Source organism: Synchiropus splendidus, chromosome 2 (assembly GCF_027744825.2).
Source record: "Synchiropus splendidus isolate RoL2022-P1 chromosome 2, RoL_Sspl_1.0, whole genome shotgun sequence".
Taxonomy (NCBI): Eukaryota; Metazoa; Chordata; class Actinopteri; order Syngnathiformes; family Callionymidae; genus Synchiropus; species Synchiropus splendidus.
Window position 1 is genome coordinate 25,570,846 of NC_071335.1, and position 15,863 is coordinate 25,586,708.

Genomic DNA, 15,863 nt, shown 5'->3' on the forward strand with positions numbered 1-15,863 from the left:
TAAAAGGTCACCATCGGAGCCCTGAATTGGTTTTTAAAGCCATGTAGGAGAAACTCAACACTAGGGGAAATATTTTCTTTAAATGTGACATACACATTTTTCCCTTCTTGTCTACTTTTACATAAAGGTGCATTTGTGTTAAAAAATCATTTGAACTGACAAGTTTGTGGTGGCATTAGTTGCCAGTGTTTGCTAGTTTTGTTTGACGGTCCGTGTCAACACAATGACTCAGTGAGGCTTTGTTGAGTGTTGCTTGGTTGTACTCTGCCTGCAATTGTTTGTTGTTGTGGCGTCAGGTGGCTTCAGGTATTCATTGTACTCCTGTGTGTGTGTGTATGGCCTTTGTGCAAATGGTGGAAACGACTTGTTGCTGTGAAGTCGTAGCCCAGGGCAACAGTTGCTGGCCATTTTGCATATTACAGCAGACGTTAGTGCGGTCACATCCAAACCACCTCTAGTGACGGTGACCCATGATTTTCTGCCGAATTATCAACTGAGTCACATGTGGAGCCCGAAGGTGCCTCCACATTTCTAGCACATGGTTTTGTTGTGGGAGGTAACTTGTCATGTGAAAGTCCTTCCCGCTGTCTGGCTTCTGGGGTACAAATCTGGCAAATCTTTGGATTTTGTTTGTTTCCTTTTCGAGTATGAATACCCTATATTGTGAAATCACGTTATTGTCAAGAGCACAGCGGTGGTGTTTACAATGTCATGGAAGCTGGAGTAAGATGTCCATTATAAGGTTAGACACGAGGGAAGCCATCTCTACTCTTGTGTTTCTCCAATGAAGAATGGCTTTACTCTTAGTTTTAGTGGTGTTTATACTACACATTAAATGTCATATTTACGACACAGTTGTTTTGGAAAGGTATGCGAGATGCTTTCCTCCGACTATGAAAATATCCGCGCAGGCTTTCCATAGCCGCCTGAAGTTTCTGTCATTATAACTGACTTTATATGTTCCAGATGAGCTTCCAGAGTAAACCTGTGACATCACCAAGCATTCCGCTATACTTGTGGTGTCGCGGGTCCGGTTTTAAAAATGGCCTGGCTCCTAATGGGCCTGGGCCTGCGGGGAAACAGCAGCCATTTGTGTGTGTGCGCTCGTACTGAGGTGGGACTTACAGTGGACAGAACGGTCGTCTGTAGAAACTGGATCACGTCCCATGAAGCTAATTAGGAACACATGGTTCTGTTGCGGCTGCGGAGGATGTCGTTACAGAGTGGCGGGGGAGGAGCCGGGGCCACATCAACTCTAAGTAGATCCACCAAAATGACTTGATGGGAAAAAAGTTGGCCCGTTCTTCGTCCTGTATCCTGGCACTGACCTGCAATTACTACTATGAAAACAGCAAGCATTACACTCATACAGACACTTCACATACATTACAGCATGGATGCAAACTCTATTTTGACTTCAAGAAATACTATTGCCTCTATGATAACTATACAACTACTGTCAGCATAGTCTTCTACAGCATTTGCTAGCTACTGAAGCAACAACTGCAATTATTATTATTTTGATATTACCTTCTTAGAATGTTTATTTTACCTCTGTTTCGGACTTCATTTTTTTATCAAATGTGTTTTGATTTTTTTGTGAGTACAAAAATGTATCTCTGCGATTTTTGTGTTTTTTTTTGTGTTTTTTTTTTTACACAAACAAATTGTGAGGACAACTGTTTCTCACGATAAAACACCTGCAGGTGAAAGTGGTGGAAAGTGCGACCTAATAGTTTCAGATTTTATCAAAAAGGCTCATGAGACCAGGAAACATGGCCGACCACAAGCAACAAGACTCTCACAGCTCATCTCTTCCTCTTTACACTGCCCTTCCTGTGTGTCAAGCACAACTTCAGTCCTTTGTGGTAATTGAAAGTGATGTAAAGTTCACTGTCACTGCTGTGGAGTTCACAACAAAATACACTAAGGTTGTCTTGTTCTTGCTTCTGGTTGAATTTGTCTGTCTCCTAACACTGACTCATTAATTTTCTGCTCTGCAAATCTCTGAACTTGTTTTTCTTTAAGCTCCCATGTCGGTGAAGGACGTTCTGCAGAGTCTGGTGGACGACAACATGGTGGACACCGACCAACGGGGGACTTCCAAGTACTACTGGGCCTTTCCCAGTAAGGACTTTAACGTACGCCAGCGCAAACAGGAGGAGCTGCAGAAACGGGTGAGGGCGATGTTTGTCTGCAGCACATTATCTGTTGCCGGCTGAATGAGACACGGGTTGGAAAACAACAACGGATCACACAAGGTTGCTGACTGACACATGCTAGCACAGATAAAGTAACCAACAGAGAGACAAGCACAAAAATAGTAAAGTTAACAAACGCACTCCCAACATTTCACTGCAACAAAAAAACTTGAAATCATGAAAAGATGAAAATAACATGTCATTGTTTGCCTTTATCTTCTACCAATGTTGCATGTAGATTTCTGAAGAAAAGCAGCAAAAGAGCTCACTAGAAAGAGAAATTGAAAAGGCCAAAGAGGGTCGACAAGACACGGTAAGATGAAGAAATCTCCACTTAATCTGGAAGACAATTGTCGACCGGTGTTTCTGTGTGTAGAAAGAGAGGAGCTCCCTGCTAAAGGAGCTGAACTCTCTTCGAGAAGAACAGACCCAGCAGAAGGCCGAGCTGAAGAGGCGCAGCGACTGTGACCCGGAGGTGTTAGAGGAGAAGCGTGAGTATTAAACCTGAAGGCCAGCCAACTACAGACCTCAGCGTGGATGTGTTTGGAGAGTTTCATATTCCCACCGTGACTCTTCATACTTGTGAATGATTATTTCGCTGGCATGACTGTTCCAGAGGAACATTCCTCGCTTGGGTCACACCAGGAACTCCCTCAGTGGGGTTAGTGTTTGTGCTTCGTCTGCAGGGTGGCGTGAGGGCTGACGTCATGTGATGTGTCAAAAATACTTTGCCACACCTGCTGATGAGGACTGGCATTTACATGTGTGGGCGTCACTTAATATGCCTGAAGCAGTAACAAAATTACACATATTTCGGTCGGCACTGCCACACACACACACCTTGGTATAGCTGCCAAAAACTGGCAACAGAGATCAACTCTCACGGCTTAACATGGACACACAAGCACTCACTGTGGACCATGATATTGACAAATGTATAAATACATATGCACAAGAGTGACGTCGCTTGCTCGCACAAACACATGCTACACACACAAATCCCTCTATCTATACACACACACACACACACACATGAAACTAGTACCAATAATAGGCCTGTCATGCGCAGGTCGACCCCTTTGCACTGCTTATTGTCTCACACAATCACAAAATGACAAAAAACAAGAACCCACAATATTAACATAATCAAGCTAACACTGCAAATCCCACTTCTCCTTTTGGCAGTTCCCCTCGCAGCAAGTCAGCCTCCTCCATCTTAACCAGCTCAAGTCCTGACTATCTTCATGCCCTGCCACCATGAACCTCATTAGTCTGACCATCCTTGTCAGTCATGTGCACCTGCTTCACCCTGCCTGCGCGCTCCTCTTCACCTCCCCTGATGTTTGTCTACAACTCGTCAGTAGTTTCGGGAGATCATCTACTTTCTGCATCTTCGGCCTCCCTCTTATTTAGACTTGTTTTCTGTTTGCTTCTATTGACTTTCTCTCCTGCTCTCTCATCAGCAAACATCATGGTCCACGGAGACTCCTCCTTAATCTCCTCTGTTGGTCTGTCTGTCATCACTCGAACAGAATTCAGCGTCACTTGTCTTGAAAATGTACCACAACTTTCACATAATCTGCTTCTCCTCGTTCAGCAAACGCATCAATCAAATAGACGTTAATTGATGTTTTTAGAAGCAGGAGAACGAGTCTGACCACCGGCTTCTCTCTACAAGGTCCATGAAGTGTCATCTTGACAAGCTTTGACAGCAGCTCAGGAAAGGTTGGACTTGTTTGGTGGGCTGCTGCCCTCGGGCCTGTTCTCGATAGTAACGTGAAGTCAATATTTGTCAAGGCTTGTGGTGCAATAAAGTGTGGCATACACACCGTCGTCGGACTTGAAAATCAAGACGCCATAACTCTAGATTCCTACGCTCTTAGTTCAATAATGAAAAAGATGAAACATTATGGGATGTCTGACTCTACACAGTATCAGCAGCAGTCAACAACAAATCCCACACAGATGGCTGACACACACGGACTCGCTCAACATACGCATACTGTGTATATATTGTGAGACACTGAGGAGGGAGTTTTGCAAAGGAGGTGGGGGCAAAGCTAAATAATTGTATCCAGGCTGTGACTTAAGACATGGAGCAGATTAGACCGAAGGCAGAGTACACGCACACACATGAGATAGGGGAGGACAAGGAGACATGCTGAGACACACACACACACACACACACACACGTTGTTACACGTGCAACACTCAGGTACACGCTGGAGCAGAACACACCACGTGCCCACACATGCACAGGTTTGGCACCTCTCGCAAACATACTACAGAATGGCATTAAGTCACACTTGCCTCAAAGACAAACAATGTCAAACTCTTACATAAATGTGTGAGACTGGCACAACAGACCCACAAAAACTGACTTTTAAAACCTGGACTGGAGTCCAATAAACACCGCGTTTCTAGTGGGACCTTTCTAAATGGGGCTCATGTTTTTTTACTGAACATTTACTGACTTTGTGTTTTTTTTTTCCAGGAAAAACCTGTGCTGTTGGTCAAGAAGCTGTCACTAGATGGACAGGTGAGTCTGATTTTTTTTTTTTAATTTTTTTTTTTTGCTCTAGGTAATAAAACCGTTTAATGATAGATCATTAAACACGGGGTACCTAGTAAAAGCGTTTACACTTCGCTTCACGACAGCCAATCATTTTGCAAAAGGTGTTTTACAGCTTCACTTTTAGTTTGTTTTTTAACGGCCGGTCCAGACTTCATAGTTCAGCTCTCCATGGTTATGACGGTCAAGACAGGAGGATGTCTTCCATCCGTAACTGCTCGACCCAACTTTATATATCACCTGTATAACACAAAATTGCTATCTCACTTTGCTATTCTCACCATTTGAGAATGTAGCTGAGTCTTTCTGTCCATCACCATGTGCCTTTAGTTTAAATTCGGAAGTATATAGGCAACCTTAAACAGCTGTGTGTGCGGTGTTTCCGTCCTCTCAGCATTTCCTGGTGATATTTTAAACATCTGAGCCACACTGTAAATCTGCCAGACTCTGCAGTCAGCCTACACAAAATGCACTGCAAACATTAAAACTGGTTTCATTTACACAGCCACACCCACTAATGGAAATGAGAAACACCGACACGGCCTGCCACCACCACCACCTCGTCAAACTCTTGATGTGCAGTCGGCCTGCAACAATGTTTGTTGTTCGGGTGGAATTAAATAGCTTACACGGCTGCGTATTTGACTAGCCTCATGAATTACCATCAATCAAATATCAATTGAGACGTTTTATACTGAAAAAATGTCACACTGTGCTTTACAGAAGAAATAGAGACAGACTCAGAAGGTGGACGTTTTAAAACCAGCATGAAACACAAACACTATGGTGAAAGCTGAAAGTCTGCAGGCCTGACCTCACCACCAGACTAATACAGAAGGAGCGGCGCTTGCTGACTTGGTTATTTATTGATTTAATTTAGTTGTAAACCATCAGATACAAAGTCACATTGACCAAGATGGACCGGGTAAAGGAACTATAAAAAACCAAAAAAAAAAAACCAAAAAAACGGGGGCAATAAAGACAACAGTAGAATAAAATATAAATTGTTAAATGATGCACAAACTTTAGAGAAAAGACGGGAAAATATTATTGATGTTTAAAGTACGAATAAATATGCTACATTTTCAACTGATGTGACGTGTCACCACTAACTATCTGTTGCTGCACTCAGACATTGTTGCTGCTCGGCTGTAAAGATTCTTGCTAAGACTTAAGTCAGAGTTTTAGATATTTGAAATAGTTGTATGTGAGGTACTGTAGTTACAGTGGAACTCTCAGTGCGTACTTTATTTCAACGTCACAAACACCTCGGTCAGTAATGGAGAATATTTGTAATGCACTGGAAATCTGGTGTGTTCTACGTGTGTGGTGTGAATCATTAAGGTCCAAATCTGAAAATGTCGACGCCCAAAGTTTTGCAATCACCATGGTGAGACGGCTCACATGATGGCCAGTATGTCGACGTGTGCATATGTCGATCTGTTGACACACGGCAGGAAACAGCTTGGCATTCTTAATTCCACCAATCTATATTTAAGTATTCGGAGAGCAAAAGCCATGGAAACAAGCTCCTTTGTTGGTGTTTCCCTGCACAATTGGGGGTGACATTTATTGTGTACTTTAGTACCTGATTATGTTATGAATGCGTGTCTCAGACTCAAAGAGGCGTCTGTGGCGAGCGACCACATTTCCATGGCAATACATTATTCTGCATCAGTTTTGTTTTCAGTGGTTGTCTAATTTGTGTGGCAACGATTCAAGAGACACGTCATGCTTCCTGTGTTCTTTGTTTAAAAAGAGTATTTAGAATTTCATTTTTATGAAGACTCATGATCTTTGGAACAGCTCATTCTGTTGAAAAGTTTTGCCTTTGAAATTTTTATCTACATACGTAAGGATTTCGGGGTTTTTTTCTGTCAACTATTAGCTTCATACAATCATGGGTTAGGGTTTTTAGGTTAGGGTTTTGCGAACACCTGGTGTGTCTGTTAGCTGCGTGGCAAATGAACTTCTGCTGCTTCTCAAGGTTTTGATGAAGAATTGAGTTGATAAAAACAACAACATTAAATTGTAAAGTGACATTTTAAGGGGCAAAATATTAAAAATGTTGAGTATGATAATATGGAGTATAATATGAATATAATATTTGGAAGGATTTTTTTTGCAGACAAAGAGGTTTATAGACCACTAAGTTGTGTTTTTGTGAGGGAACTTTTATTCACAAGATAACATGTTTCAGAGGCAGAAAGCTGAAGCACCGCAAATGGAAACATCTGAGAACTGTCCTGTGGCTTGTGTTTAAGCTGACTGACCTCTCTGTTGTACCAAGTCACTCCATCACTGATGTTCACCCTGATATACTTGTATACGTGTTTTTCAGACAACATTTTTGCAACGAAGTCCTGGACTAAGAAGAAGTTTGATTTCGATGACAACAACCTGAACAAAGCTTTCGGGATCCCGGAGGATTTCGACTACATGAATTGAATGTGAATGTGCGTGAATGATGTTCACTTTAGTTGAAACATTTGTTATTCAATCTTTATCATATTACTTTTGAAAATAAGACACTACTTTGACTACTGATTGTATTTTTTTGAGTTCGCTGAATATTTTTCTAGATTTTATTTTTATACTTCATCCAAATGTTTTGGTTTGTGTTACATTAAAAAATGTAATGATTCAGCTTTTGGAGTGTTTGTAGCTTTTTTTCTTTAAAATTTTGTTAATTATTATTTGCCATTTACAATAACAAGAAAAAATGTGATATGAAGAATTATAATAAGAGGTAGACGTTTAGCTTGTGGATGCAGACTCACATCGAGGTTCAAAATGATGCCAGGTGGACTTACTCAGCTGAAATGTTTATTTGGTGCAACATGAGACGCGTCTGGACGCTCCATCAGGGTCTGTGAAGCGTCTTGAATGCTGCCTGACTTTTAGACACCTGTTGGTTTGAAAACTGAGAGCCTCACGTTGATGATGGAGAAGAATGAACTACGAGCATCTTTGTCAGTGAAGCTTGACCAAGTTTCATACAGTACGTGACCATATTGTTTGGTATCAGTTTCTATTTACTAAAAGAGTTCATTAACTTCACACCTGCTTCCACGTTATTCGGATATAGGCGTTTAATATTTGTGATTACATTTTATGTTCACTTAAAAAAACAGGTTGAAGTTGCTGTAGCAGTGAGTAAGGTTGAGTTCCTACACTCAAATGGTCTTCATGACAATGTTTTTATGGAGCTTTTTTCTGTTTAGAGGTGATATTTATTAAAACTGGACTGCTTTCTTTAACCTGAGGTTTAGTTGCTTTTGGCTTTAATCATTAAATGTACTCAAACATATGGCATGTTTATAGCCATAAGAGAGAGGAGACGAGGAACTAGTCGGATGAAGAATGTTCCAGGAGAAAGAGGAAGACAAGCATTGAGGTGGTTGTGATAATGGAGGATATGTAGAAGACAGGTGTGACTAGAGAGGATGCACAAGGTGAGGAAGGCTGACTTGCTGTTGCATTTCCTGATAGGACAAGCCGAAAGACAACCAGAAATAATTCATATTTATTTAATAAATTCTTTCAGAATCTTTTTTCTTGACTAAAATCTTTTCCATCCACTCTTCCCTCCTTCTCTTTAATTTAGCTCATCCGTCTTCTCTACATTAAACCTTTCCAATTTTCTTCTGTGAATTCATTTGTCTTAAATTATTACAATTTCCTGATATCATAACTTGTCTATATCATGGATAATTTTCATATTTTGGCTTTTGTTTCATCCGATATAAATGTGTTTGATGACGTTCATGTTTATTGCATTTCACTTTTTAAGCTGACATAAGAACAAAAGCCCATCTTTAATAAATGATGTATGATCCTGCCACAAATGCGATTATGCACAGGTGATTCAAGGTGACATTAACCTTCATGCTACTGATAACGGCGAACAATCACTTTTCTAGACCATATATCGTGAGGAGTAGATATCTAGCTGCTGTGCGCTGACACACCCATGAGGAGCATGTCTGCTCCTGTGTCTACCTGCCCAACCTGTTTGTCTCCACTATGATTCTCGAAAAGCTCCCGCAGGAATCGCTGTTGTAAGTCTGAGACGGACATTTGCTTCGAGCCACGAAATTAGACGCAAAGCATTAAAAATAAATCGTTTAATCTTTGACATTTGTGCTCCATCATTCGGTGAAGCAGCCATTTACATTCCAGATCTACTGTTTTCCCTGTCTTGTTCTCAGTTCTCTTCAACTTGGCCGAGCTAACCAGGGGCAGGTCATTGATTTACATTCACTGTAATGCTGTGAACTTCTCATATCTGTCAAAACCATTGACAGCCGGGCCCTTTCCACCTGCCAAGAACATGTGCACACAAACCTTTCAAGAAACTGGTTTCAGCTATTTGGCAACATTTCAAACGTAAATGTCTTGAATTGCTCACACACTTAGAACTGGACAACCTGGTTACGCCTCAAATGGAATGGGACCGAGGAAACTCCCTTCAATGAAGCCGGTGAGGAAGGTACACACAGACACATGAAAATCAATGGAAATGATCTGGCCACAGTTGCGTGGCTGTTCAGGGGTTAGCAAGGAATAAAACTAAACACCGCGGCGACAACTGAAACCTTGTGACTGTGAGACTACAGCACTATTTGGCCAGATAATCACACAGTTTCAACATTACTATTAGAATTTGTGAAAAATACTTGATTAAAAAAAAAATACTTTATAGTTTTCAGTTTATCTTGTGGACAGTTTTCTTATCGAAAACTGGTCAAAGGCCAAAAACGCCTGGGAACTACCTGTTTAATATTTAACCACAGAAGCTTATAGTTCTTAATTTCCACTGAATTGAAGGTTGACATGAGTAAAAGAATAAATAATTGCATGACCTTGTATATTTGATGACTGCAATACAATATTACTTTAAAAAAATTAGGGAAAAAAGAATCTTTTAATAGCAACAGAGCAACACAAAACATGTTTAAACTAAAGGTAGCAAAAAGTATTTTAAATGAGGATGCAATGTTGCATGGACATGTTTTATATTTAATCTGAGTTATATCAAACGTAATGGATGTATTTGTACAAGGACATTGAAGTGTAAAGAAAGAGCAAAAACACTTTAAGTTTTTTATGAGTATACTGGTGATTCTCTGAGAACCTTTTTATTGCTTCAGAAGTTAATCTTTGACTTCTACACCGTTTATGACATGATAAAACTTTTATTAATGATATCTGTGGCTGGAAAGAGGAAGCATCTACGATTTAAGAATATTGGACGGGTTTGGTTTAACGATTGAAAATTAATATTAATGATTTACATTTTGTTTTGGGCAGCACAGTGGAGTAGTGGCGACTGGATTGGACGCCCAGAAGTGCTGAGGTGAAGTCGTCTGGTGTGTGCATGTGTCATGTGACGGGGGACCTCCAGTGGGGTCCAACACGTCTCACCCCAATTTGCTTGGTCTTCAAGGGGATAAGCACACGAGTACATACCATACCAAATAAAGGTGAACGTGCTTGACGTGAAAACGGCGGTTTCTGCCGCAGTCAACTACTCATGTTGTGACACACTCCGGGGAAAATAAATAGCCAGAAGTATGACATGTTTGTTCGCACATGTACAGTTGTATATTGATTTAGTAGCTGACCTCCAGCTGCAGGAGTCACCAGCCCTGTTTGTGCCCGTGAGGAGTGCGAGGCAGGCGGGGTGGGACGGTGGGAGGGAGCCGCCTCCTCTGTCGCTGCTTCTGGCTGAGAGGAAGACTAACACACGGCAGGCTGCAGGCTTCCAGTGCAGCATGGCGGGGCCACGGGATTCCCAGCAAGACAGCCACTGTCACAGGAAAACATGGATTAATATACTCATAGGAATACTGCACTTATTATTACCGTGTGTGCAGCAAGTAGGAGCGCAGCGGCAAGGTTTGTACTCGACTCCCCTCTTAAATGACCCAAAGTTAAAGCCACCATTTCGGCGAATGTCACGCTTACTTCGCCGTTTTGACGCGTCAGCTTGCTTCAAAATACCCATGTGTTGTTAAAGTAGCTAAAGAAAACGAGTCAACAAGTCTAAATTCACTTAAACTGCTGTATATTTTCTACATGTTGTCGAGCTAGTTCGCGCTAGCTGCCTGTTATTCTACCGACAAACGAGTTTTATTCATTCGGTTTATATTTCCGTCAGTTTAAAAACCTGAAACCATTTACGTTAAACCTAAATCAGTCCGTTGTGAACACCGTAAAGGGAGAAATTTAAAATAAAAAAATACGATAGCGACGCAGCTAACAGTGCTAATGAAGCAGTTAGCATAACATGACAAAGGCAGCCGCCGAAGTCATTTCCTCGCTTGTTTATGTTCTTCCGCTGCAACACCGGGTTGTCATGCGATAAGACACCCCAAACATATCTACTCTGGAATTCAATATGCTGCCTTTTCCATGCTGCAATCTAATAACGACTCTGTTGTTTTTTTGGCACGCGCCCTCGAAGCTCTGAGTCAGATGTCAACCAGCGTGGTCGAAGTCTGGCAACCCGAAGACGCAGAGCCATTAATCCCACTCCAGGTATTCGTTCATAACACTATGGTCTCGTCATTTGTTTCGCGAGTTTGGGGGCGAACGCCACCAGATCGTGACCCACAGAGGAACAGGTGAAGGAGCACGTGTTCGCCTTTCATTGTGCTGACAAACGCGATCCAGACCATAATAATCAACTGCAGTGAAGCTCTGGAAACTACACCTGTACTGAGATATGACCTGACTTGTGACTTCATTTCATTCATTGTTGTACATGACGTTCATTGTTGACACCCCTCCCCACCAAACATGCACACACACAGGAGTGCTCTACAACTACAAAATACTACATAAGTGAATACCTGGCACCTTAATGTGCCTTGTAAACTAATTCTCGAAGGGCTTGTTCCTGGAGCTTATGCAATTCCAGGTGTGTATGTATCTGTAATGAGGTCACCAGCTGACTGTCATGTTACTACCTGAGGGGGGTGTGGCCATGTAAATAGACTGTCAATGGAACACTACTGGAAAAGATAGAAACGTTGCTTAATAAATCCATGGATGATCTAGGGCTGCAACTGTTTTAATAGTCGACTAGTCACCGACTAATTTAACTTTAAGTGAACTTGCCAGTCAGTGTACAAGTTGACCAACATGCGACTATATAGTTTGTTTCGATGGTCCTGCAGCCTCAGCAGTTGGTGAATAATCGATAAGTCGGTTAAAATCAACCTCCAGCCTACAGTGAAAATGAATGAAATTGAAGAATATTTTTTTAGATTAGAGTATAATGGAGTAAAAAACGGTTCGTTGAATCAGTAAACTAATGACGTGAAAATGTTTCGCCTGTTGACTCTGCTCAAGTTAACACAATATTGGGTGACAGACATAAATGTAGTCAAAGTTGTAAGTCTGTAGCTCCAGAATTGGGTGTGCGCCTTGGGTTTAATAAAAGCAGCTTTTGTTCAAGCTTAGTACAAATACAATTAGATGAGTTGTTGTGTGGCAAAACAGAACACGGTGTGTATATATTGAAATGGTCTGCTAATTTCAGGTTGAGTTTAGTTTGTTGTTTGCATGATATGTTAACAGGAGACAATAGTTACACAGGAGTTCCTGAAACACCCATTTATAGTTGTTTTTTTTGTTGTTGTATCATTTATACTAAAATAATGCGACACTTTTTATATTAGTTTAAAACAATGGCAGACAGTTTGGTGAATGTTTTTGTTTTTCCCAAATTATTGTTGACATCAGTATCGCTGAGTGAACGTAGCACAAATCTCTGTCTCAGTCACATATAAACCGCTAATCATATAATAGTTCCCTTCTTCAGTAAATATTTTTTCAATGAAAGATTGCAACTTCAACCAGAAAGTTGCAAAGAAAAAAAGCAAATTATTATAAAATGAAAGGACAGTTATTCTTGAGAAAATGATCATGACAATTGTTGAAATCCACACTCATTCATGGAGTTTTGAGTGATAGTTCCTCACTGTGGCAGATAGATTCGTCTTGGCTATTCATGCACCAAAAGCCACATTTAGTTTTGATGTCTGAATTGTTCAGATGTGGTCACATGTTGGCTGAAAACTGAAGGATTTTCACTCACATGAATACATGCTAATTAAACCTTTTGCGGTTAATTATGTGCGTCATAATGATTTTGTCTGTTCACAGCAAATTTGCGGAGAACTTTTAAGTAACGTAACTTAAATTAATCTTATATTACTCGGCGGCCCTACGATCATGCTGTCAATAGGCTTGAAATAATGATGCGATGGAGCAATAATTCCTGTTGAAGGTGCAAATTTTGCCCATCACGCTCAAGTTTTTGTCTTTGTTGAAACATTATTTGTCTTGAGGCTGGGGTGTCATGTGTGCGTGGCTGGGGGGTGAGGAACACCACATCATTTCTGGTAATATGCCATTTATTTATGTTTCACAAGTTAATACAGAGGAGCAGTGTGTGCAGCTGATACTAGTGGTTTAAGGTTCAACTTGTTCATCTACATGTTCATCAAAATGGAGCAGTCTACCTCACCATCGGAAAACCACACCAATGTACATGTATTTGTGTGTATCGATAAAAGCATCTATAATTTAAAATCATCTGACGTGATGCAACTGTTTTGTTCGTAGTGTAACTTTCGACACTTCTTGAGAAAACAATCAAGTAACAACTTTGAGTCAAACAAATAAACAAAAACATAAATATGTTTTAAGTTTGGATTTTTATATCCTTCATATCATAAACGGCACTTGTTGCAGTAAATGTCAATTGTGGGAATGAAGCACACTGTTCTCCACCAACATCTGTTTATTATCTTTTAATAGGCATAAGGCTTCCTATTATAAAAAGTAACAGGAAAATTCTGATCTTCGTGTCCCCTGCCCACTGCATTTCCCCTGCTGATTCTTTTGTTTGTCCCACGGTTCACTGTCAGTTATTGCCACCACAGATGCAAAACGCCAAGTTGTGCGTCTCTGATTCCACCAAATCACAACACACATCCACTCTGTATCGTTGCAAATAGACCTATAAAGTTTGAGTCCTGACGTTCACATGATGTGAGTGATGCGATTATGCAGGATTTCCTTGGCAAAAGAGCATGATGAGGGAGGTTTGCGTCCACATTTCGATCTAGCTAACAATAGAAAGTGACATGAAAAAATAGGGCTCCTGTCTGGCAGTAGGGGTAGCTGCTTTTCAGAGCACAGCCCAGATGCCCTGCTGTTCGCAGTGGTGTGTGAATTAATGGTGATGAGGATCAGCTCTACCAGTCAAAGACCATGGTTTTTGTTACTATGTCCTAACCATGTTGCAAATTAGATGAAGGTTTTCAAGTGTCTTTGTGTTGACTGAGTGTGGATCTGTCAGATTAATAGTCTTGAGCTTTTGGAGTAAAAACACCATTGAGGTGATTGAAGTGACTGAATCTTTCCTCTGCTACAAATGACAAGTCGGATGTTGGTAGAGTCTCAGTAACACTAGGTGTGGTGTAGGTGTAGATTCTACATGTAAAGTAGTACGTAGAGGTGCGATTAAGTGCGCCAAACTGCTGTGGTACAATGCAGGAGTGGGGGATTTGACACGCTGGGGCTGACAAGGTTGCTACTTCCAAGTGTTTCAAGCAACACGTTTGAGGCGACAGTTGTCGCTCAGGTTGAAAAAACTGGAACTTTGATGTCAAGTCGCGGCTCACTAGCCAGTCAGAGCCCAGATTTCAGGGTGACGTCTGCAGTGAAGGAGACTTCATCAACAAGAAGTGAAAAAGGATCATCTGAATGAGACGGCAGCTTCCAAGTGTTTTTTTTCTGTTGTACTTTCAAAGCTACAATTCTACCTCTCTGAGCCATCATGTTGACGCTCCTCTAACTTTAGACCAGCTCCCACCAGACTGGGAGAGACAGGGACGTCATTCTTGTGGCTGTGCGAGTAACTCAACAAGTATTGTCAAATCACATTGGTTAACATACCTTAAGTCATCTATAAAGAAAACCTCTAGGACCCCTACAGCCTATCTGCTGTTTCTCTATCTTGTGATGTTGATTTAACTTTCTAGACTGAATTGTAAATAGATTTTCCGAGCCTTCCAGTTAAGTGGAGACCCTGGCTGATCCATGGATTAAGATATAGTCTGTCATCTTGTCTCTTGGTCTGAGCTGAGAAGGAAATCCAGCTCAAGATGTTTCTTGACCATTTCTTTGGTGATGTGCAAAAATCTCAAACGTATGCAGATTGTGACGTTTCCTGTCCAGTTTAGAGATGGATGGGAAGAGTACATGTGCCATTATTTTTGTTTTAACTGTGCATGTTTTCCTCATACAGGTGGACAAGGGGCTGATAAAAGATGGCCTTCCTCTTGAAGAAAGGTAGGAGCCTTACTTTCATTTTCAATCAACCTGTACGGTGCTTGTGGTTGACACAAATGTTGAGTGTTTTGTCTTGTGAGAAAATAATCTCTTTAGTCATGATGATAAGATAAAACTCATTTTAGAGGTGACATATTTTGGAGATTGGGTCTCATATGAACTGTGATGTGTCAGGGGAATGTCGTCGTGTCCATGTTATTGAGCACTGGTTCGTCGCTGTAAACGTATCACAATATAGGATACACAATCTCTTACACTCCTAGCACCATCACATCAATTCCTGTTTATGACAGACTCACCATGTTTCCCATACTGAAGTCCTGACAGGTTGTGGTAACTATTTTCAGAAAGCTGCTGCCACCTGCTTTCTCTCTGAGCCTATTTGAAACTGACAGTGAAAAAAAGAATATATATAATTGTATGGATAAAATAAATGCAGGACATTAGCACTGGTGACAGGAGGGGCTTGGTGGAGGCCTCCACTCTGTGAGGGCATCAAGTTAGTGATGAAGTCCATGATGTTACCTCAAGGATGCAATACATCCAAAGGTTTAACTGACTTTCTTCATTTCATTCAGTGCCAAGTATTGCAAAGCAATTGGTCTTCCTTCTTTCTCTGTCTCGCCTTGATATTTATACCACTGCATACCGACATTACGAGACGTAAATGATGAATATTAAGGCCCAACAGGAAGCATGACTGGGTGTTTTTGGAGCTT

General features: G+C 41.1%; 1 protein-coding gene across 8 annotated transcripts in view; it reads left to right on the plus strand.

Annotated features, from left to right (window-relative positions):
* Positions 1–15,863, plus strand: part of LOC128753376 (meiotic nuclear division protein 1 homolog) — a 37,940-nt gene that overhangs the window by 984 nt on the left and 21,093 nt on the right. For 4 of the 8 annotated variants that reach the window (XM_053855013.1, XM_053855015.1, XM_053855014.1 and 1 more), the window contains exons 1-3: positions 10,481–10,674; positions 11,243–11,316; positions 15,101–15,144. In XM_053855013.1, coding sequence (XP_053710988.1) covers positions 10,551–10,674; positions 11,243–11,316; positions 15,101–15,144 — 242 coding nt within the window. In that variant the 5' untranslated portion in view covers positions 10,481–10,550. Of the gene's footprint in view, positions 1–2,028; positions 2,178–2,439; positions 2,515–2,577; positions 2,693–3,386; positions 4,670–4,695; positions 4,741–7,114; positions 7,401–10,480; positions 10,675–11,242; positions 11,317–15,100; positions 15,145–15,863 lie in introns of those variants that run through there. The other 4 variants (XR_008413851.1, XM_053855019.1, XM_053855017.1 and 1 more) reach the window with 4 other exon arrangements.